The 23,704-nt window shown below is 38.2% G+C and overlaps 2 protein-coding genes across 2 annotated transcripts in view; both read left to right on the plus strand.

The window, feature by feature from the left end:
* LOC135767333 (uncharacterized) overlaps positions 1 to 3,258 on the plus strand; it is a 29,904-nt gene extending 26,646 nt beyond the window's left edge. Inside the window, exon 5 of the mRNA XM_065276974.2 lies at positions 1,491 to 3,258. Within this exon, the coding sequence (XP_065133046.1) occupies positions 1,491 to 2,767 (1,277 nt within the window). The 3' untranslated portion in view covers positions 2,768 to 3,258. The remainder of the gene's footprint in view (positions 1 to 1,490) is intronic.
* Positions 3,259 to 14,080: 10,822 nt separating this feature from the next.
* LOC135767332 (uncharacterized) lies at positions 14,081 to 18,281 on the plus strand. Its single transcript, XM_065276973.2, has 2 exons — positions 14,081 to 14,193; positions 14,275 to 18,281. Exon 2 carries the CDS (start codon positions 15,336 to 15,338, stop codon positions 18,279 to 18,281), a length of 2,946 nt encoding a protein of 981 aa, XP_065133045.1. The 5' UTR covers positions 14,081 to 14,193; positions 14,275 to 15,335.
* Positions 18,282 to 23,704: the final 5,423 nt, after the last annotated feature.

The following is a 23,704-nucleotide window of genomic DNA, read 5'->3' on the forward strand; positions in this document are numbered from 1 at the left end:
AATGACCAATAAATTACGTAACTAGTACGTCATGTGTTAGCTGGGAATACTTTTAATAAGGTAGCCTTACATTTTTCTAACAAACAAACACTCCCGTATCAGAAACTAACAGCACAGTAATTACTGACATTGTAAAGGGTAGGCTATTTAAATAAAACAACAAAAATAAATGAACGAAGTTCATTAAACTGTAATAAAACGGTAGCATACTTTCAAAATCAAGTTTATTTATAACACTTACACCATCCAATATGTTTTTTTCATCAGTAGAACAATAAAGAAGATATTTTGCAGAAACCCCAGTGCTCCGTTATGGAAGTCAACCGATCCGCACACTTTAAGAGCTAAAGCATATATATCCAATACAAAAGTAATCCCCCATAACTCTGTGTGACATATTGACGTCTTTTGAAGCAAATCAATCAGTTTTTGCAAGAAACTGAATGTTATTTACAACACTATTAGCGTGAATGCCAAAGCAGGAAGCGCGCTTTACGTTTGAGGCGATCTCTTCCACTGGTGGCGTTTGGTGGCTGTTCACTATGGATGTTGGTCTCTCTGCGCCACCTATTGAGCGGGAGCGTGAAGCGCACTTCCTGCTTGGCAAAAGCTCTGCATTAACGCTGTAAAATATTTATTTATATATTCGAATTTCAAAACTGAAAATCGAATGTCAACCCTCGGAACGAATATTTGAATATTCTGGTCAAGCCCTACTTTTCACACCTTTTAATTGCATTTATAGCGAGAAATTAGTATTGTAGTTTTTAAATATGTGATTAGTTATCACAAAGGCGCTCTCTGTTTATATTTCAAACACGCTGCAACAAGTCAGCTGCCTGGTTTTCGGACTCAGCCAATATGGCGGCTTTGACCGGAAGTAGGGAATACATACTTCCTGTTGCACCACTACGATCGCCACTCATAATAATGAACTTACACTTGCTCGTTATCTCCCAAACATGAATTTACTTGTCAAAAATAACAATAGCAGATATTGTCCATATAGGTGTTAGTTGAAAAGGATGGAATAATGTTACAACTTTTTTTTTTAGTATTTTTTATTATCAAGAAATGTTAGACAGATGGAAATTTTAAATAAAATAACGAGACATTAATTCACGTCTGCTCCCGTTTATTGCTATGACATTGTGCATTGTGCATATTAATTATATGTATAAACAATCCAGCTAGCCTCCATTTACTCTCATTTGCCGAGACACAAGGGGGTGTGGTTAGGGCTTTTTCACACTAGTTATGTTGTCTTTATTTTAATAAAATATTAACTTAAAATATTTACGTTTATTTTTTGCTTATGTTTACACATTTTGGTTCATTTGATGTGCAATGACCCAGCTTTAATAACAGGACTAACACCTGTCTTTTGTATATGTGAATATAGAAAAAGATACAGAATCTCGATTCTTCATCCGATTCCTTTGTGTAAATAAGAGTGAAAAGACAATTTAATTGTTTCATGTTTCTTTCAGATGTGAAGAGTGATTCATGTTTGGATACAGAAATAATGTCCTCAACATCAAAAGAGCGACTGACGGCACAAACTTTTTCCTGCATCACCTGTGGAAAGACATTCAGCTTAAAGAGATATTTAAAGACACATGAGAAGAAACTTCATTCAGAAGAGCACAGAGAGAAAAAGAAGCAGCAGTTTCCCTGTGAGCAGTGTGGGAAGATTTGTTGCAATAAATTTAATCTAGAGGGTCACATGAGGACACACAGTGGTGAAAAGCCTTTCTACTGCACTGAATGTGGAAATTACTTCAGAGTCAAAGGAACTCTTAAAAGACATCAGAAAATTCACACTGGAGAAAAACCTTACAAATGCTCTCAGTGTGACAAGACGTTTGCAAATTTAGGTCTCTTAAAAGTCCACCAAAGGCATCATACTGGAGAGAAACCTTACGCTTGTGCTCACTGTGGAAAGCGCTTCTCTACTTCATCTCAATGTGTAGTTCATAAAAGAGTTCATACTGGAGAAAAACCTTATCACTGTAGTGTTTGTAGGAAGAGTTTTAGTCAACTGAAAAACATGCAAAGGCACAAGAGAATTCACACGGGTGAAAAACCTTTCCAATGCTCTCAGTGTGACAAGATGTTTGCTAATTCCAATCACTTAAAAGCACATCAGAGAGTTCACACAGGAGAGAAACCTTACCACTGTAGTGTCTGCGGGAAGAGTTTTAGTGGACACAGTTCCTTACTAAATCACAAGAGAATTCACACGGGTGAAAAACCTTTCAAATGCTCTCAGTGTGACAAGATGTTTGCTCAATCCAATCACTTGAAAGCACATCAGAGGGTTCATACTGGAGAGAAACCTTATCACTGTAGTCTCTGTGGGAAGAGTTTTAGTGAAAATGCTAGCTTACAAAGGCACCAGAGAATTCATACAGGTGAAAGACCTTTCAAATGCACTCTGTGTGAAAAGACTTTTTCTCATTTAGGTTACTTAAAAGCCCATCAGAGAGCTCATACGGGAGAAAAACCTTGTCAATGTAGTGTCTGTGGGAAGAGTTTGGGTCATAAGTCTGCCTTACTAATTCACCAGAGAATTCATACAGGTGAAAAACCTTACAAATGCTCACAGTGTGACATGACGTTTACTCATTTAGGTTCCTTAAAATCCCATCAGAGAGTTCACACTGGAGTAAAACCTTACTTCTGCACTCAATGTGACAAGAGCTTCTCTAATTCATCTCTATTCAGAGTTCATCAAGAGAAAGTTCATACTGGAGAGAAACCTTAACCCTCTAATTTTTGTGGGAAGAGTTTACCTCCACCATCCACTCCCCTGCCCTGTTGCAAGTTATGTGTTTTTCATGGTGTACTGATGATGTGTTTATGTTGCTTAGGTGTTCTTCCTGTTCCCACAGGATCATATAGTCTGGGGGTTGGTTTTTTTTCTCCTCCCCTCCCTCATGTTATGCTGTATTTCTTTCTCAATCCCCTGTCTTCCTGTCCTGTCCCCCCATCATATTGTATGTACTGTATATATGAGCAGGTTGATGGCTAATTTCGCTGGTACCTTTGACCAGTCACAATAAAGTACTACTACTACTGCTACTTCTGCTACTTCATACAGGTGAAAAACCTTTCAAATGCTCTCAGTGTGAAAAGGCGTTTGCTCAGTCAGGTACCCAAATGCAATGCTCTACCATTGGGCTACACATGATAATTATGAGCAACATAATTGTTCGCGAGAGAAGGTGTGGCGTTTTGCATGATGTTGACCGGCGAATGCAGACACGATGGCTGGATTGCATAAACATTACACTGAAATTCGATCACAATACATCCTTAACTCTGGACCAGGAGACATTGATTGGATAACATTCCGATCAGACGTGCATTTACACTTTTTCAATGTGTATGTAGACAACATCCGGATACAGGTTGCATGTTAAGGCCAATTGTAAATGCACCCTGTTTTACGAAATTGCAAATTAATCAGATTGTTTCACTTCCTGACAAGGTTAAATTCAGTTTAGTATCATTGTCAAGCAGGCTAGATGGTACAGCTTAAATTATTCTAGTTGCTAATGATATATCTGAGGAGTCTAAAACAAAATGATAAAACTGGCTTCACAAATAAACTATGGCATAAAATAAAGCCCTGATTAAAAGGAGATTCAATTATGGTCTAAAGAAATACATTCACCATAATTGTATGACCAAATATATTCAACTTTCATTTTAAGTGTTTGGGTTATAAATAGAATTGTACAGAAAATACAAATTAAACAAACACAGCATTTCTAAATTAAAAAAACAATTTTAATGTTTTTTCAGCGGGGCTCTTCATTTCATTTAAGAATTCCTTTGATAAAAAACAGTCTGAAGACTAATTTAAGAGTACAGCTGTTTTCTCGAGTTCAGGGTTTCAATGACCTGTGCATACACAAATGTTGCCTTATGTGCATACGCACACTTTAAGGATGAAATCTATGCAAATGTTTTACATGAGGCCACTGGTCAGAGGTGGGACCAAGTCATTGTTATGCAAGTCACAACAAGTAAGTCTCAAGTCTTTGCCCTTGAGTCCCAAGTCAAGTCAAAGATGAGGCATACCATTTTAGTTTCGAGTAATTTCAAGTCCTCTTACCACAGAAATAAAATGCGTGTTCTGTCTGGACAGGTGGAGGGAGGCCACTATACTGCATTGCATTTGCAAAAGATCAAATTGGCCAAAAGTCTGTCAGTCATTTGTGCGCGATGGGGACGCAGAATGATGCCACCATGGCTGAAAACTCGCTCCACTGGAGCACTATAGAAGCAGGCACTGCAAAGACTCGGATGGCTACTTGAAAGAGTGAAGGAAGAGTCTTACTGTTCAGTGCCCAGAACAAAAGGGCTTTCTGTCCTTCTGCCATGTCAATGTAGTGACTTAGCTGCAGTGGTGTAGTCTTTTTGTAGTGAGTATACTGTGATTTTTCCCTCTCACCCTTATGCTCACTCGCCCCAGCGCGACACCCCATAAGCACCACCACACTCACAGTTGCATACAGTATGGATCTTCATGTAACAGAGCATTCTGAAAGTGTACTCAAACACACAAACTGAATGTGTTATCATGTCAGTTTATTATAAGAAACTTTATACTTTAACAGCCAATGGCATTTACAGCTGGGGAAACTGGACTGATTTTTAGACTAGTTTAGTGTTAATCAACATCTAACTCAGGGCCAAAAGTTACTCAACTGTCAATTAAAATTAAATAAACTGTTTACAATCTTCAATCCGTGGCTAACACATGCATTGAAGGAGGAAAAACTCCACTCTTTTAATAGCTATTATCTGACAACTATTGATAACATTACCATGTGTAATTTAATGGTGTAAATGTTTTTAATTAATACACATTTAAGATGACCATGAATTAACTCTAATTTGCATTATCATTGATATAAAAAGCTTATTTTTTGCATAATAATAAAAGCATTGTCTAACAATAAAAATAGGCTTATACTTCAGACCTGCAAACTTGTCGCTTTTCGGCGACAATCGCCGTTTTCTTGGTCAATTGGGTCATTCACGTGAATCACGTAGAACCAGGAGTTTTTTTTTTTGAGGTGTGGGGGGGGGGGGTCGGGAGGCTGCCCTTCATCTGAATAGAGACAGAGCGCCGATATGCAAATTTGAAAACCACGCCCACCGGGGGGAAAACAATCCAACCGTCTCCATTGACGGTATTGCGAGAGGCTGCCTCCTTGTCATTTCTGGCTTATAACAAAAAACAGAATAATGCCTAAAAGCTGCTGTGTGACAATATGTACAGCTAACAAGCCAAAGAACCCAGAAATAAGTTTTTATAAGCTGTCGAGCCGTAAAACCCAGCTTTTAATGAGAATAAAGTGGATCGCCGACTACGTTTCCCCCTAGTGGACGCAGTTCTACTAATAGAAGTACTATGAAAAGTTGCCTGTTTTCCACTTTTGTTTCTTTAAACGCTCGTTTTATGAGGTCGACAGCTTAAAAAAAACTTATTTCTGGGTTTTTTGGCTTTTTAGCTGTACACCTTGTCACACAGCAGCTTTTATGTATTATTCTGTTTTTAATTTTAATCTGTAAATAAGTTTTTATAAGCTGTCGACCCCAAAAACGAGCGTTTAAAGACACAAAAATGGAAACAGGCAACTTTTCATAGTAATACTATTAGTAGAACTGCGTCCAATAGGGGGAAACGTAGTCGGCGATCCACTTTATTCTCCTTAAAGACAGGGTTTTACGGCTCGACAGCTTATAAAAACTTATTTCTGGGTTCTTTGGCTTGTTAGCTGTACATACTGTCACACAGCAGTTTTTAGGCATTATTCTGTTTTTTGTTATAAGCCAGAAATGACAAGGAGGCAGCCTCTCGCAATACAAAGTCAATGGAGACGGTTGGATTGTTTTCCCCCCCGGTGGGCGTGGTTTTCAGGTTATGACGCGCGGCGCTCTGTCTCTATGCCATGCGGGCTAGAATTGCCAAACATTATTGGATAATTCTTATAATTGACATTTCTCTGGGCCAATCGGAATCTTAGCACTTGATTTTCTCTGGGCCAATCGGAATCTTAGCACTTCCTTCAGAATCTTGAAGACAGCGCGGTCCTTTGGATGAGACGAGAGACACACCTCTACCACGCGAGTCTGATGGGCACTTTTAACGTGAAGGAACCATCTTATTCGAGGTAAGTCAACTTTTTTGGAGCAAAAACAACAACTATTTGTTTGCTTGATTTAATTAGCGTTAGCTACCGCTTATATTGTATTTTTAGGAACGAGTCAACTAGTGATGCAAAGTCCGATTCATTTCCGCGAACCGGCTCTTTTCGGACAGTTCGGCTCATTGAACCGGTTCAAAAAGCCGATTCAACGGTTGCTGACGTCATCAAGAAATGACATTGCTACGCATTTATTTTCTAATTACTTGTATCAATGAAACACTCAAATAAAGTTGTTTGTGTCAACACATTAAAACATTCAAATAAAAAGTAGTTTTTGTGAAGGCATAGCTGATTTATTGCATTTCATTCACAAGTTAGTAATGTTTGTGTTCACAGTTTCTATCGCGGATTGTAAATGCCAGATACCAGTTTTGACTAGCCTACAACTTGAATAAGAAAAAGACACTGGTGCACAATTGCGGATGTGTAAGCAAAAAAAGGATAAATAAACTTGTCTTTTAAACTCATTGGTCTTCCTTAAACAACTACAATATGATTTGCATGCACAATAAATCGTACTAAAACTAAAGCTTTTTAATAAAACAAGCATATCAAGAAACTAATAAAACAAGAATGGCTCGTTCAAATCCTCTGTGATTCACACGCAGTGTCAGCAACTCATCCGTCAGAATCATCGGCAATCCTCGTCTCGGCAATCATCGACAATCTTCGTTCGGTTCTTTTTTAGTTCGACGTGCTATTTCGGCTGTGCGTCCTGCGTCATCAACAACCTATGCCCAAAACTAAAGTTCGATTCAGTTCGATTTGTGAACCGGCTCGACCGGTTACTTCCTGAGAACCGGCTCAAAAGAACGATTCGTTCGAGAACCTAACATCACTAGAGTCAACGCCAAGTAATGGACAAACGTAGACCTTGCATAAAGTTTCCCTATGCTTCGAGCAAAATGACTAATGTTAGCTAACTTAGCAAGGACGATTGTTAGCTAGGCTTATCGTTACCCAGGTGCTCTACCCTGAGTTCCGAGATATACGGCTAACGTTACTACTCGAATTCTGAGCTAACGTTACCCTGGATAACTTATTCATGGTGGCTGTGGTGCGCGCTTGCGCAGGCAGTCATTCGTGATGTGGGTAAATGTGACTGTTTACACAATAGCTGATGCGAGAGTAATGTTAAAGGAAAACACCACCGTTTTTCAATATTTTACTATGTTCTTACCTCAACTTAGACTAATTAATACATACCTATTTTTTTTTCAATGCATGCACTTAATCTTTGTACATCGCGTTGTGAATGTGTTAGGATTTAGCATACCCTTATGCAACAAACATATACTGCAGTATATTGGAAAATATCATGTAATATATTAGGCAATATATTACCATATATCGGATTTAATATTTATATTTCCCAATATATTGTAATATATGCATAGAAAATATCATGTAATATATTAGGCAGTATATTCCCATATATAGGATTTAATATGTATATTTTCCATTATATTGCAGTATATGAATAGACCATACATGTATATATTGATACAAAATATATTGTAACCAAGACCAAAAAGGGCACTATGTTTTTCCATGTAATAGTTTGTCTTTATATGATTTAATATACTGCAATATATGCAGGGGCATCGCTAGACCCCTTTAACCAGGACACATGCCCCAGTGTAAATCTTTTGTGCCCCGGTGTAAATCTCAAGTTTAAATTTTAGCAGTTAACTAGTGCAATCCTTTACAAAGATAATCGCGGCAAAAACGGATCTATATGCAATGTAGTTACCCAATTTACGCTTGTAACGAAGCAGTCGCATTGACTCGTGCACGCACGTATCCATGTCCGCGCACGTCTTGCGCTCATCCGCATTGCACACAACCGCATTCAAAAGGTGATGCCACGCGAGTGACTTAGCTTATGAAAACATGACCAGACTAAAGTAAGTTTCTAAATAATAATAATAATCTTATTTTGACTCGATCATTATTGGCTTCTTTAGATGAACATGTTTTGTGCAAAGCAGGGAAAGCGAAGCAGACAAGAGAGATGATGAGTTTTAAGGAGGTAAGACAAACTACATCCTCACCCGATCAGGTCTGAAACATTAGAGGAAAAATCTCAGGAAAACCTCGTCAAGTCTGTAGAATTGAATTGTTGCTGAGACAGATGTAAGATGTTCTTAAGATTATCTAAGTGTACTTCACTGTGCTATTTTGAGGCACCATGAATATGAACTAACATGCACTTTTAACATACTATCTCTGTATAAAAAAACTTATTTAGTTAACACTTGTATTAATCTTGAACACAACTTTTATACAAAGATGGGTTCAAGTTTACTACAAGTGGTACATAAATACATTTTTTAAATACATTTTTAGCACATTTTAGTTCATATTTATGGTGTCTCAAAATAGCACAGTGAAGTACACTAAGATGATCTTAAGAACATCTTAATATACTAAAAATTTGTCTTTAGTACTTCTTAAGTACAAAATTAGTGCGAAGATAATTAGAGCGAAAATAAAGCACTTAAAATACACTATGGAAGTGTACTACTTTTTCACCTTGGTTAACACATGAGTCAGTTTTGGTGAACTGTTACTTCAAAACTCTACACACAAATCCTTACATTTCTCAGTGCTTACACCATCTGGTCATATGGAAAGCACTAGCATTCAATACTGTTCACTCAAGTCAGCACAGCTTAGCAAACAATTACCAAGCTGGAAACACTAAAAGTCAAAATTGAACACACAGCAATCAGATCCTTCAATAGATACATAAAAGGGCCTGAATCTGTTCATTGAGCTTTGAAACAATGGATCCACAGAGAAATGAAGGAATAGGTCGAGGAAGAGGAGGAGGAACAGGAGGAGGGAAAGAAGAAGGACATGGTGAAGGAGGAGAAAGAGGACATGGTAAAGGAGGAGGGAGAGGACATGATGAAGAAATAGGTCGAGGAGGAGTAGGAAGAGGAGGAGGGAGAGGAAGAGGCAGAAGAGTAGGGAAAGAAGGAGGACGTGGTGAAGGAGGAGGAAGAGGACATGGTAAAGGAGGAGGGAGGGGACATGATGAAGAAATAGGTCGAGGAGGAGGAGGGAGAGGAATAGGAGGAGGGAGAGGAGGAGGGAAAGGAGGAGGACGTGGTGAAGGAGGAGGAAGAGGACATAGTGGAGGAGGAGGAAGAGGAGGAGGACGTGGTGAAAGAGGAGGAAGGAGATGAAGGGCAAGGTGACAAGCAATTTCAAGGTGAAATACAAGCCACTCTAGTTGACCATGTCCTGGTCCATGGTATGACTATGAGGGAGGCTGAGCAACGAGTAAAGCCTAATTTGAGTCGCTTTACTTATGCCTCCATCTTCAGAGCCTTCAGGGAGGAAAACAGATAGGTGTACTTACAGTAAGACTGCTCTATACAGTAACTTTAGTGTGTATACACTGTTGGACTATGCTACTGGAATAAAGAAATGCATCAAATTGCCTTCCATACAGATAGACATATCAGCAGATGAATGCAAGGGGTGGATCAGGCAAGAGGATTTTACCCTTGCTGTTTGGCTAGGACCAATATAGCCTGTGATGTGGATGAGATTCTCTGGCCTGACCCGGAACTAAGACGGGATGTTGAGGCGAAATATTACAATTTACAGTTGTGCTGTGTATAGCACATGAATGAATAAAAATGCATACATTGATTGTGTCTTTTTGGTCATGTGAAAAGGTTTTTGAGGGGGAGAACCACAAACTTACCAGTTTTGGATATATTGTTTTGAATTGATTGCACAAGTGTGTAATACTATATTGTAGTGCAGGCTTCCCCAAATCTTACCCTGGAGGGCCGGACCACTGCAGAGTTTAGCTCCAACCCTGATCAAACACACCTGAGCAAGCTAATCAAGGTCTTCATGATCACTAGAAAATCACAGGTGGGTAAGTTTGATTAGGGTTGGACCTAAACTCTGTAGTGCTCCGGCCCTCCAGGGTAAGATTTGGGGAAGCCTATTGTAGTGTGTGTGTTTTTGAAAGCTTGTGTGTGTTGTCTGAGGGAAAAGTTTGGTATTTCAGTAAGAGTGAATGGTTTTGAGTGTAGAGCTTCATTTTGACCTGAAAATATGATGTTTGGAGTATTGTGTGAGACTTTATGGAATTGTCTTTACTGTTTTGAGAATATGAGGCATAGTTTCAAGAAATGTGTAATAATGTTATGTATAACGAAGATTATACTTGTATATATGTATCTTTTGCAGTAACTGTTGAACTGTAGAATAGTGGGTTGAGCAAAGGACATTGTATAGAAGTGTTGCACACTTCTTGCACACAGCAGGCTTTCAAAAAAGTCAGCAAAAAATGGGGGGCCAGTGCCCCAGTAGAGCTTTATATCTAGCAATGCCCATGAATATATGGATGTGCTATGTATGTATGTATGTATGTATGTATGTATATATGATTTAACAATTTTTACTTTCCAAATAAACAACTACAGCATATTCATGAATATGCATGGCATATAGCTTAAAGAAAATATTAAAGACAAAAATCTGCATTACACAAATAACAGTTTTATTGAAACAGCAGAGACCTTTCTTTCATTTTCTACGTTTGTCAGTACTCTACTCAGCACCGACTGCGTCAACCAGAATGCGTGCCAAAGGCGATGGAGCATAATGCTTGAGTAGGAAGCTGAGATTGAGGCGCGAGGAGAGGACAAGGACACATACCTGTGACTAGCAACAATGAGGCTGATAGGTCCTGACCAGAGATGTATAGTAACGAAGTAGAACTACTTCACTACTGTACTTAAGTACTAAAAGACAGTATCTGTACTCTACTGAAGTATATATTTTTTCTCCTACTTCCACTTTTACTTCAGTACATATTTTCGATGAGTTTAATACTTTTACTCCTATACATTTTTTATGTGCTGCATAGTTACTCGTTACACTCAAATGTTACGAATCATTCCAAACCCACATTATCACTGCCAGAGCGGTGATACACATTAGAAACACACACCGATCGTGTTCTAAACCAATCGGAGATAGTGAAGGGCGGACCCCTCCCTCCCTCTCACTCCCAAATATGAGCCGGGGTTGTGGACAAAGTGAAGCAAATAGAGAACCAAAGTGCGCGAGAAAGACAGAGAGAGAGAGAATGCGTGAGAAAGGGCGTGAAAGAAGGAAACTTAAGTTCATTGAAACACCTTGTACCTTTACTGTACCTATTACCATTATATCGACTAATATTTAATTATTTGGTTAAATTAATCTAAATTATCTGAACAGTCCTGTCTTTGTACTCCTGCTACAGCCAAAGGAATTGTGAGTAGAAGAAAATATGATGCACCATGTGTCAAAAAATTTGATTTATGACCTTGATTTACGACCTAACACCTAGGTGTGAAATTTGTCACCTTATGAGTTGTTTGCTTCCTGTAATAAAATTTTATGGCGGCAATTGATGTTTATACTCAGGAAGTTGTTCAGGAAATGATGTTTATCCAGGTGTCCTATAGTCTCTGTTGTTTCACGCCTCCCCTCTCATACGTGAGTGTTTAAAGAAATCAGAAGACAGTAAAAAAGACAAGTTAGAAATATGTTTGTCAGAATGTTTTGGTTTTAAGCATAATGTCTGTGATTAAATTAATACACATGATTAAAGAAATAAGAAGACATGATGAAGAATCAATGTCAAATAAAATAAGTTGTAATAGTATTTAGGTTGGTTTTTTAAAAGAGGTACCGGTTAGGAGGTCAATTGAATAAGCTGTTGTCTTCCTGTCTTGAAAGTTGTAATGTAAATCTTTCCTTCCAAGCCCATCATCATCGTCTATCCGGGGTCTCACTCCAAGACCTCTGATACGTCGGTATAGTTCAATAGAATAAAAGTTTAGGATCTCGGGTTAGGTGTTAAGACATTTTCCCTGCAGACATGTAGTCTCTTGTCCCTGCATGATATTTAAATACAACCAATACAGTCTGTACCTTCTTCAGCCTGTATGGAAGCAAGGCGCTAGGTCGTTAGATCAATGTTTCAGAACAATGCTAGGGCGTGTAGACTTATGGGGCTACACATACCAAACGGTCCTTGCTTGATATTTAAATACAGCCAATACAGTCGTCTTCATCCTGTATGGCTCGTTAGATCAACGTTTCAGAACAATGCTAGGTCCTGCAGACTTGACGACTGCACATAGCAAATGGCCCTTGCTTGATATTTAAATACAACCATACAGACGTCTTCATCCTGTATGGCTCGTTAGATCAACGTTTCAGAACAATGCTAGGGCCTGCAGACTTGATGACTGTACATACTAAACGGTCCTTGCTTGATATTTAAATACAACCAATACAGTCGTCTTCATCCTGTATGGATCGTTAGATCAACGTTTCAGAACAATGCTAGGTCCTGCAGACTTGGCGACTGCACATACTAAATGGCCCTTGCTTGATATTTTAATCATCCCTTTCATAAACACACACACACACGCACGCACGCACGCACGCACGCACACACACACACACACCCACACACACACCCACCCACCCACACACACACACACACACACACACACACACACACACACACACACACACATAATTTTCTTGGGAAAAACAACTCTATTGATTTGTAGTGTTTAAATGTAATTTAATTAAAAAGTAGATTTAAGTATAGCATTGCTTATTATTTTGTGCTTTAGATGTCTACACAAATAAAATTGTATACATATCGCTATAAGTATGCGAGGGTGAAATGTAATGTCATTTGTCTTATACTGTTTAAAATGTTAATATATTAAATGTATGATTAAAAATAAAAATATTCTTTTAACAGTGATGAGTAATTATACTTTTAACTACAGGCTTGTCTAGTTCATTCATTTTCCCATCGGTTTTCATGAAGATATGTTCTTTACATTATAAATGTATAATTATTTACTAGAGAAGCTTATATTTATAGTTGATAACCTTATTTGTAAAAGGTTTAAAAAAATAACCAAATAAAATATAGGGCGGGTTTTGTGCCATGCAAATATGTGGGGTACGGCCTCCTGAGTATGGTAAGCCCCGCCTCCGTAGTTCAAAAGGCCGGATTCTCATTTGGACCCTTACAGCAGTAAATGATTTTCGCGAGGACATCTCTTTTCTCTCGGTTATATTAAAGAGGCCTTGGTTTATTTTTTCAAACAATGGACTCAGGACTCACCGGTAAGTTATTTTGCTTTATATGTTTATTTATCAAGTTTGATTTATCAAGTTATCTTCATTTGTAAAAACAGTCTTATTTTATTTTAACATTTAACAGGCTTTTAAATGTATATGTATACGATGCAGGAATTTTTAAAACGCAGCCCACCTACCATCATTTTGACCAGATCGACCAACTTTGTAAGTGTTTTAAGTATATTTTTAAGGAATTTCCTGAATGATTATATAAATACATTTATATATTATATATGTATATTTTATTCTACACATTTTATTCCAAATTAGTGAATTCTACTTTGATAAATGTTGAAGAGCAAAGCGCCACTAGGAACGGCGATCTACAAGGTAATACTGTTTATTTTAATTATACATTCAGATTTTTTTTCTGAAAAATGTATTACTTACATTTTACACTTTTATACCAATAGTAAATGACCCTGCAATAAATGAGGGTTCTCAAGGCGTTAATGAGGGCTGCGAACTGCAAGGTAACTATATTATGTGATCTTTACTTCTCTTTAATCTGTATTATTGAATGCTACATGTGTATTGATTCTTTTTGAAAAAACTTTTCTTTCTGTTTTATATATATATGTAGATGCAGCATTACTAGTTACACAGCCAGGGTTTGTAACACAGAACAACTCTACAAAATCTTCAAGACTTAGTCTTAGTCGGAAACGAAAGCAGTCCCGTTCTATTACCCATGATAAAAGGGCATGCCCTGACAATGCACTAGTCTCTGATGTGCAACCTCGGGATACCACCACAGATTTCATTAAAACAGTTGGTAAGTGTGATTATGTAGCTAAATATTCGATGTTTAAATACTGTTGTGTTGTAGTATAATAATCTTACTGTATTTAAACAGATTTCTATACAGAAAACCTGTTAGGAGCTGGAGATGTCACAAATTCATGGTCTGCAGCGTTGGCAAGTGTCTCAGAAGCTAACGGTGATGCGATAGTGCCGGTAGCTACTACCGTACTGACATCTTCTTTGGACTCGCAGACATCTGCGGCGGTTAATCTGCCACGTGTGGTTGGAGCCCGTGTCGAGGATGAATCTTCTATGATTTTTGAAACATCTCTACCTGCAAATCAGGAACATTTCAATAATGAGTTATTGCTGGAATTGATAGCGCAAGTGAGAAGACTGACTGAAGACGTCGCATCCATAAATTCAAGGTGTACAGCTCAAGAGGCTTTGCTGAGAAGCCTGGCAGAAGGCATCGCTGCCATAATTTCAAGGTGTACAGCTCAAGAGGCATTGCTGAGAAGACATACTGAAGGCATCGCAGCCATAATTTCATGGTCTAAAGATCAACAGGTGTTAACCAGACTTATATTTGAAGCTCACCAGAAGACTTCTGAAGAACAAAACTTGGTGAACAGAATGCTGCTTGATCGATTGGTGAACATTGAAAAAGTCCAGAGAAAGGAATTCGATCTACAGGGAGGTACGGTAATTCTACTTCAACAAGTTAAAGATGCTGTTTCACACAATAATGGTTTATAGTTGAAATAAGTGTTGTTTTTGCTGGGTTTTTCCTACCATTTTGCGGTGCTGTTTTTAAATGGGTTTTTTAAATATGTTTTGGTTATTTTTGTGATGCTGGGTTTTTTTTTTTTTTTTTTTTTTACTATTTTGCAATGCTGTTTTTAAATGTGTGTTTTTAAATATGTTTTGGTTATTTTGGTGATGCTGGTTTATAGTTGAAATACGTGTTGTTGATGGGTTTTTATACTATTTTGTGATACTGGTTTATTTTTTTTTGGATTGCTAGTTTTATTATGGTTAAGAGAAATTTAAGTGTTTTATCTTTTTGTTTGGCTATATCGGCATTGGCTAACGTTAATTTGTAATGCTATTTTGGGCATAATCAGAGAATATATCTGTGTAATCCTGGAGAAGTTCTAAATATTATTGAAAATGGCTGGTAAAAGAGTGCGTTCAGATGATGATTTACATAGTTGTCCAGAAATACCTAATGTAAGGGCTAGGCATGAGGCTGAGACTGAAATGTTTGCTGCTGCACAAGACCAATTACTTGAAAGGGTAAACGAAATGATTCGGACATATCCACATCAGAGTTTAGAACCTGTGCCTGCGAGGGTAGACCAAACATACGAACAAATAAGTGAAAGGCAAAATGAAATGATTCGGACATATGAACAAAGATTTGAAACAAATTTGTCACAAACAGGTTATGGTGTAGTAAATCCTACCGATAATTCTAATACGGCAGACACCCTTACGGGTTTAAGTCAGAGTGATGTGGACACGCTAGTGCGTGATGGAGGGACAGTAAGTGATTACACAATAGTCCCGAGACCCTATTTTAATGGTCTAGAAATTCACAGAAATCTAAATTTGCGCGAGATCATAACCACAGATTTGGCAGCGTACACTATATTTGTCCAAAATATTCTGTCGGAAATGGTTTCATTCTCTAGAGATATAGGAGGTGAGGGATCATACATTAATATCAGTCTTAAAGGCTCAAGTCTCAAATCTGACGTTAACACTATACTGTGTCCCGGTAACGACTATGATGAAAATCGTTTTATCGAACAGTTTGAATCGGTTGCACAAAGTAATGAACAGATGTTGGCGGATGACAGTTTGCAACTGCATGTATCAATAGCGAGAAGTATGAATGGAGGGGTTCGTAGGAAGATTACAGATATAGCCCATGATGAAGTGATTAAGAAAAAAAGGATGTGTTTGTTCTCACCTACCAACTTTACAAACAATCTGTGTTTTGCAATATGTTTAGCATACTTTCTTGAACCCCATGCAGAGTATGAGGAGTTAGAACGTATGGCTGTGGATATACAGACTGCTGCAGGTCTAACCCCTCAAGACTGTGTGGGCTTTAATCACATTACAAAGTTTGAGAGTGTGATGAAAGTGAAGATTGTGGTGTTTTACAGGTCAAGTGAGGGTGTGTTAGAGCATCATAAGACACATGATGAGCCCCATAAAAAGACAGTGTTTTTGTACTTGCATGATGCCCATTATCACTTGATAACTCGTATTAAGGCATTTGTTGGATCATCGTATGTCTGCGAGCACTGTTACAAGGGGTACACAAACAGACAGGGTCACGATTGCAAATATACATGTTCTGTATGTAATGACAGTAGGTGTTACAAACATGCTAAAAAGACAATACACTGTCCAGACTGTTTGAGAATTTGTAAATCGCAATATTGCTTTGATGCCCATAAAAAACCCTCTGCTGCTGCATTTGGGAGATCGCCCTGTGATATCACCAAATACTGCGTTAAATGCGGTAGACGGTACCATGTGGCAGCAAGTAAACCTGACCAGGAACATGAATGTCCCGCAGATTGTTGCTACTATTGTGGTGAGGATGTAAGTCACGATGGTGAACATGAATGTTTCATACATCCTATATCTGTTGAAGAGGTTGAGGATTGCTACATATTTTATGACTTTGAAACCCGTTGTGATAATGGTAAGCATGTTGCTAATTATGTCTGTGCCATGACCTTTAGCGGTGAGAAATTTGAAAGTGCAGGTGAAGGGTGTGTAGAGAACTTCGTTCGCAGATTCCGACAGCCAAGATATAAAAACCACACATTTGTGGCTCACAATGGGGCAGGTTTTGACAACTTCTTAGTCCTAGAGTATTTCTGCAGGGAGGGTCTCAAACTTAACATTATCATGCAAGGCTGTAGATTGACCTTCATGTACGATGAGACTTACAAACAACGATTCATTGACTCGTTCAGTTTTATGCCTATGGCATTGTCAAAGACACCTGCAGCCTTTAATTTGACCAGTACAGAGAAGGGTTACTTCCCCCATCTCTTCAATACATTGCAGAATCAAAACTATGTAGGACCATATCCCACAAAAAACTACTACGGCTATGCCACAATGACTGATAGTGCCAGGCTAAAGTTTGATCAATGGTATGACACACTTGAAGGGAAGGTTTTTGACTTCAGAAAAGAGATTGGATTGTACTGTATGAACGATGTTGTCTTACTTCGGGATGCATGTATTAAGTACAGGAAAGAGTTCATTGCATGTACAGAGATAGACCCCTTCAGATTTACGACTTTAGCATCATGTTGTATGGGTGTGTTCAAAACACACTTTCTAAAACCTGCTACTATAGCTCTGACCCATAACAATGCATACATACATCAGCACAAGACATTCTCGAATGCATCGATTGAGTGGCTTGAATATGTGAAAAAGACACGTGATGTCGACATGCATCATGCTCTGAATCACGGTGAGATGAAAATTGGTAATCTCTTCCTCGATGGATTTTATGTCCAAAGCAATGGTGTGCAGAAAGGTTTGGAATATGCGGGATGTTGGTTTCATGGCTGTAAGTCTTGTTTTAAACCTGACAGCATAAATGAACAGTCCAAAATACCACATGGAGCCCTCTATCGTGCGTTTATCGACAGAAATGAGGTTTTGAAAAAATCCTACAATATTGACCTGGAGGTGATGTGGGAGTGTCAGTGGCGAAAGCTTAAACAGACCGATCCGGATGTGATGAGTTTTATGTCTACCTATTCTGCACCAGAAAGACTGAAACCACGTGATGCTCTGTTTGGTGGCCGTACAAATGCTTACAAGCTGTACCACAAAGCTGCAGAGGGGGAGAGAATTAGCTATGTTGATTTCACAAGTCTATATCCTTTTGTGCAGTCTCGAAAACCCTACCCCATTGGCCATCCTGAAATAATCTTCAAGGACTTTCAAGACCTTGAAAATTATTTCGGGCTTGTTAAGGCTACAGTCCTTCCTCCCAGAAATTGCTCTTTCCTCATCTGTGTGTGTACAAGGCATGATTTTGCATTGCTCATCCACACAGGTACGACATAAAGGAAACATCAGCTTACCACAACTCCTGTATGGTAACACAGGATGGAGCAACTTTCTGGGAGGAAGGACTGTAGCCTTAACAAGCCCGAAATAATTTTCAAGGTCTTGAAAGTCCTTGAAGATTATTTCAGGATGGCCAATGGGGTAGGGTTTTCGAGACTGCACAAAAGGATATAGACTTGTGAAATCAACATAGCTAATTCTCTCCCCCTCTGCAGCTTTGTGGTACAGCTTGTAAGCATTTGTACGGCCACCAAACAGAGCATCACGTGGTTTCAGTCTTTCTGGTGCAGAATAGGTAGACATAAAACTCATCACATCCGGATCGGTCTGTTTAAGCTTTCGCCACTGACACTCCCACATCACCTCCAGGTCAATATTGTAGGATTTTTTCAAAACCTCATTTCTGTCGATAAACGCACGATAGAGGGCTCCATGTGGTATTTTGGACTGTTCATTTATGCTGTCAGGTTTAAAACAAGACTTACAGCCATGAAACCAACATCCCGCATATTCCAAACCTTTCTGCACACCATTGCTTTGGACATAAAATCCATCGAGGAAGAGATTACCAATTTTCATCTCACCGTGATTCAGAGCATGATGCATGTCGACATCACGTGTCTTTTTCACATATTCAAGCCACTCAATCGATGCATTCGAGAATGTCTTGTGCTGATGTATGTATGCATTGTTATGGGTCAGAGCTATAGTAGCAGGTTTTAGAAAGTGTGTTTTGAACACACCCATACAACATGATGCTAAAGTCGTAAATCTGAAGGGGTCTATCTCTGTACATGCAATGAACTCTTTCCTGTACTTAATACATGCATCCCGAAGTAAGACAACATCGTTCATACAGTACAATCCAATCTCTTTTCTGAAGTCAAAAACCTTCCCTTCAAGTGTGTCATACCATTGATCAAACTTTAGCCTGGCACTATCAGTCATTGTGGCATAGCCGTAGTAGTTTTTTGTGGGATATGGTCCTACATAGTTTTGATTCTGCAATGTATTGAAGAGATGGGGGAAGTAACCCTTCTCTGTACTGGTCAAATTAAAGGCTGCAGGTGTCTTTGACAATGCCATAGGCATAAAACTGAACGAGTCAATGAATCGTTGTTTGTAAGTCTCATCGTACATGAAGGTCAATCTACAGCCTTGCATGATAATGTTAAGTTTGAGACCCTCCCTGCAGAAATACTCTAGGACTAAGAAGTTGTCAAAACCTGCCCCATTGTGAGCCACAAATGTGTGGTTTTTATATCTTGGCTGTCGGAATCTGCGAACGAAGTTCTCTACACACCCTTCACCTGCACTTTCAAATTTCTCACCGCTAAAGGTCATGGCACAGACATAATTAGCAACATGCTTACCATTATCACAACGGGTTTCAAAGTCATAAAATATGTAGCAATCCTCAACCTCTTCAACAGATATAGGATGTATGAAACATTCATGTTCACCATCGTGACTTACATCCTCACCACAATAGTAGCAACAATCTGCGGGACATTCATGTTCCTGGTCAGGTTTACTTGCTGCCACATGGTACCGTCTACCGCATTTAACGCAGTATTTGGTGATATCACAGGGCGATCTCCCAAATGCAGCAGCAGAGGGTTTTTTATGGGCATCAAAGCAATATTGCGATTTACAAATTCTCAAACAGTCTGGACAGTGTATTGTCTTTTTAGCATGTTTGTAACACCTACTGTCATTACATACAGAACATGTATATTTGCAATCGTGACCCTGTCTGTTTGTGTACCCCTTGTAACAGTGCTCGCAGACATACGATGATCCAACAAATGCCTTAATACGAGTTATCAAGTGATAATGGGCATCATGCAAGTACAAAAACACTGTCTTTTTATGGGGCTCATCATGTGTCTTATGATGCTCTAACACACCCTCACTTGACCTGTAAAACACCACAATCTTCACTTTCATCACACTCTCAAACTTTGTAATGTGATTAAAGCCCACACAGTCTTGAGGGGTTAGACCTGCAGCAGTCTGTATATCCACAGCCATACGTTCTAACTCCTCATACTCTGCATGGGGTTCAAGAAAGTATGCTAAACATATTGCAAAACACAGATTGTTTGTAAAGTTGGTAGGTGAGAACAAACACATCCTTTTTTTCTTAATCACTTCATCATGGGCTATATCTGTAATCTTCCTACGAACCCCTCCATTCATACTTCTCGCTATTGATACATGCAGTTGCAAACTGTCATCCGCCAACATCTGTTCATTACTTTGTGCAACCGATTCAAACTGTTCGATAAAACGATTTTCATCATAGTCGTTACCGGGACACAGTATAGTGTTAACGTCAGATTTGAGACTTGAGCCTTTAAGACTGATATTAATGTATGATCCCTCACCTCCTATATCTCTAGAGAATGAAACCATTTCCGACAGAATATTTTGGACAAATATAGTGTACGCTGCCAAATCTGTGGTTATGATCTCGCGCAAATTTAGATTTCTGTGAATTTCTAGACCATTAAAATAGGGTCTCGGGACTATTGTGTAATCACTTACTGTCCCTCCATCACGCACTAGCGTGTCCACATCACTCTGACTTAAACCCGTAAGGGTGTCTGCCGTATTAGAATTATCGGTAGGATTTACTACACCATAACCTGTTTGTGACAAATTTGTTTCAAATCTTTGTTCATATGTCCGAATCATTTCATTTTGCCTTTCACTTATTTGTTCGTATGTTTGGTCTACCCTCGCAGGCACAGGTTCTAAACTCTGATGTGGATATGTCCGAATCATTTCGTTTACCCTTTCAAGTAATTGGTCTTGTGCAGCAGCAAACATTTCAGTCTCAGCCTCATGCCTAGCCCTTACATTAGGTATTTCTGGACAACTATGTAAATCATCATCTGAACGCACTCTTTTACCAGCCATTTTCAATAATATTTAGAACTTCTCCAGGATTACACAGATATATTCTCTGATTATGCCCAAAATAGCATTACAAATTAACGTTAGCCAATGCCGATATAGCCAAACAAAAAGATAAAACACTTAAATTTCTCTTAACCATAATAAAACTAGCAATCCAAAAAAAAAATAAACCAGTATCACAAAATAGTATAAAAACCCATCAACAACACGTATTTCAACTATAAACCAGCATCACCAAAATAACCAAAACATATTTAAAAACACACATTTAAAAACAGCATTGCAAAATAGTAAAAAAAAAAAAAAAAAAAAAACCCAGCATCACAAAAATAACCAAAACATATTTAAAAAACCCATTTAAAAACAGCACCGCAAAATGGTAGGAAAAACCCAGCAAAAACAACACTTATTTCAACTATAAACCATTATTGTGTGAAACAGCATCTTTAACTTGTTGAAGTAGAATTACCGTACCTCCCTGTAGATCGAATTCCTTTCTCTGGACTTTTTCAATGTTCACCAATCGATCAAGCAGCATTCTGTTCACCAAGTTTTGTTCTTCAGAAGTCTTCTGGTGAGCTTCAAATATAAGTCTGGTTAACACCTGTTGATCTTTAGACCATGAAATTATGGCTGCGATGCCTTCAGTATGTCTTCTCAGCAATGCCTCTTGAGCTGTACACCTTGAAATTATGGCAGCGATGCCTTCTGCCAGGCTTCTCAGCAAAGCCTCTTGAGCTGTACACCTTGAATTTATGGATGCGACGTCTTCAGTCAGTCTTCTCACTTGCGCTATCAATTCCAGCAATAACTCATTATTGAAATGTTCCTGATTTGCAGGTAGAGATGTTTCAAAAATCATAGAAGATTCATCCTCGACACGGGCTCCAACCACACGTGGCAGATTAACCGCCGCAGATGTCTGCGAGTCCAAAGAAGATGTCAGTACGGTAGTAGCTTCCGGCACTATCGCATCACCGTTAGCTTCTGAGACACTTGCCAACGCTGCAGACCATGAATTTGTGACATCTCCAGCTCCTAACAGGTTTTCTGTATAGAAATCTGTTTAAATACAGTAAGATTATTATACTACAACACAACAGTATTTAAACATCGAATATTTAGCTACATAATCACACTTACCAACTGTTTTAATGAAATCTGTGGTGGTATCCCGAGGTTGCACATCAGAGACTAGTGCATTGTCAGGGCATGCCCTTTTATCATGGGTAATAGAACGGGACTGCTTTCGTTTCCGACTAAGACTAAGTCTTGAAGATTTTGTAGAGTTGTTCTGTGTTACAAACCCTGGCTGTGTAACTAGTAATGCTGCATCTACATATATATATAAAACAGAAAGAAAAGTTTTTTCAAAAAGAATCAATACACATGTAGCATTCAATAATACAGATTAAAGAGAAGTAAAGATCACATAATATAGTTACCTTGCAGTTCGCAGCCCTCATTAACGCCTTGAGAACCCTCATTTATTGCAGGGTCATTTACTATTGGTATAAAAGTGTAAAATGTAAGTAATACATTTTTCAGAAAAAAAAATCTGAATGTATAATTAAAATAAACAGTATTACCTTGTAGATCGCCGTTCCTAGTGGCGCTTTGCTCTTCAACATTTATCAAAGTAGAATTCACTAATTTGGAATAAAATGTGTAGAATAAAATATACATATATAATATATAAATGTATTTATATAATCATTCAGGAAATTCCTTAAAAATATACTTAAAACACTTACAAAGTTGGTCGATCTGGTCAAAATGATGGTAGGTGGGCTGCGTTTTAAAAATTCCTGCATCGTATACATATACATTTAAAAGCCTGTTAAATGTTAAAATAAAATAAGACTGTTTTTACAAATGAAGATAACTTGATAAATCAAACTTGATAAATAAACATATAAAGCAAAATAACTTACCGGTGAGTCCTGAGTCCATTGTTTGAAAAAATAAACCAAGGCCTCTTTAATATAACCGAGAGAAAAGAGATGTCCTCGCGAAAATCATTTACTGCTGTAAGGGTCCAAATGAGAATCCGGCCTTTTGAACTACGGAGGCGGGGCTTACCATACTCAGGAGGCCGTACCCCACATATTTGCATGGCACAAAACCCGCCCTATATTTTATTTGGTTATTTTTTTAAACCTTTTACAAATAAGGTTATCAACTATAAATATAAGCTTCTCTAGTAAATAATTATACATTTATAATGTAAAGAACATATCTTCATGAAAACCGATGGGAAAATGAATGAACTAGACAAGCCTGTAGTTAAAAGTATAATTACTCATCACTGTTAAAAGAATATTTTTATTTTTAATCATACATTTAATATATTAACATTTTAAACAGTATAAGACAAATGACATTACATTTCACCCTCGCATACTTATAGCGATATGTATACAATTTTATTTGTGTAGACATCTAAAGCACAAAATAATAAGCAATGCTATACTTAAATCTACTTTTTAATTAAA

The sequence above is a fragment of the Paramisgurnus dabryanus genome, chromosome 6, assembly GCF_030506205.2.
Source record: "Paramisgurnus dabryanus chromosome 6, PD_genome_1.1, whole genome shotgun sequence".
In the NCBI taxonomy this organism is placed as follows: Eukaryota; Metazoa; Chordata; class Actinopteri; order Cypriniformes; family Cobitidae; genus Paramisgurnus; species Paramisgurnus dabryanus.

Coding starts and splice junctions, on each gene's coding strand:
- LOC135767332 (XM_065276973.2), top strand. CDS start 15,336: ATGGCTGGTAAAAGAGTGCGTTCAGATGATGATTTACATAGTTGTCCA.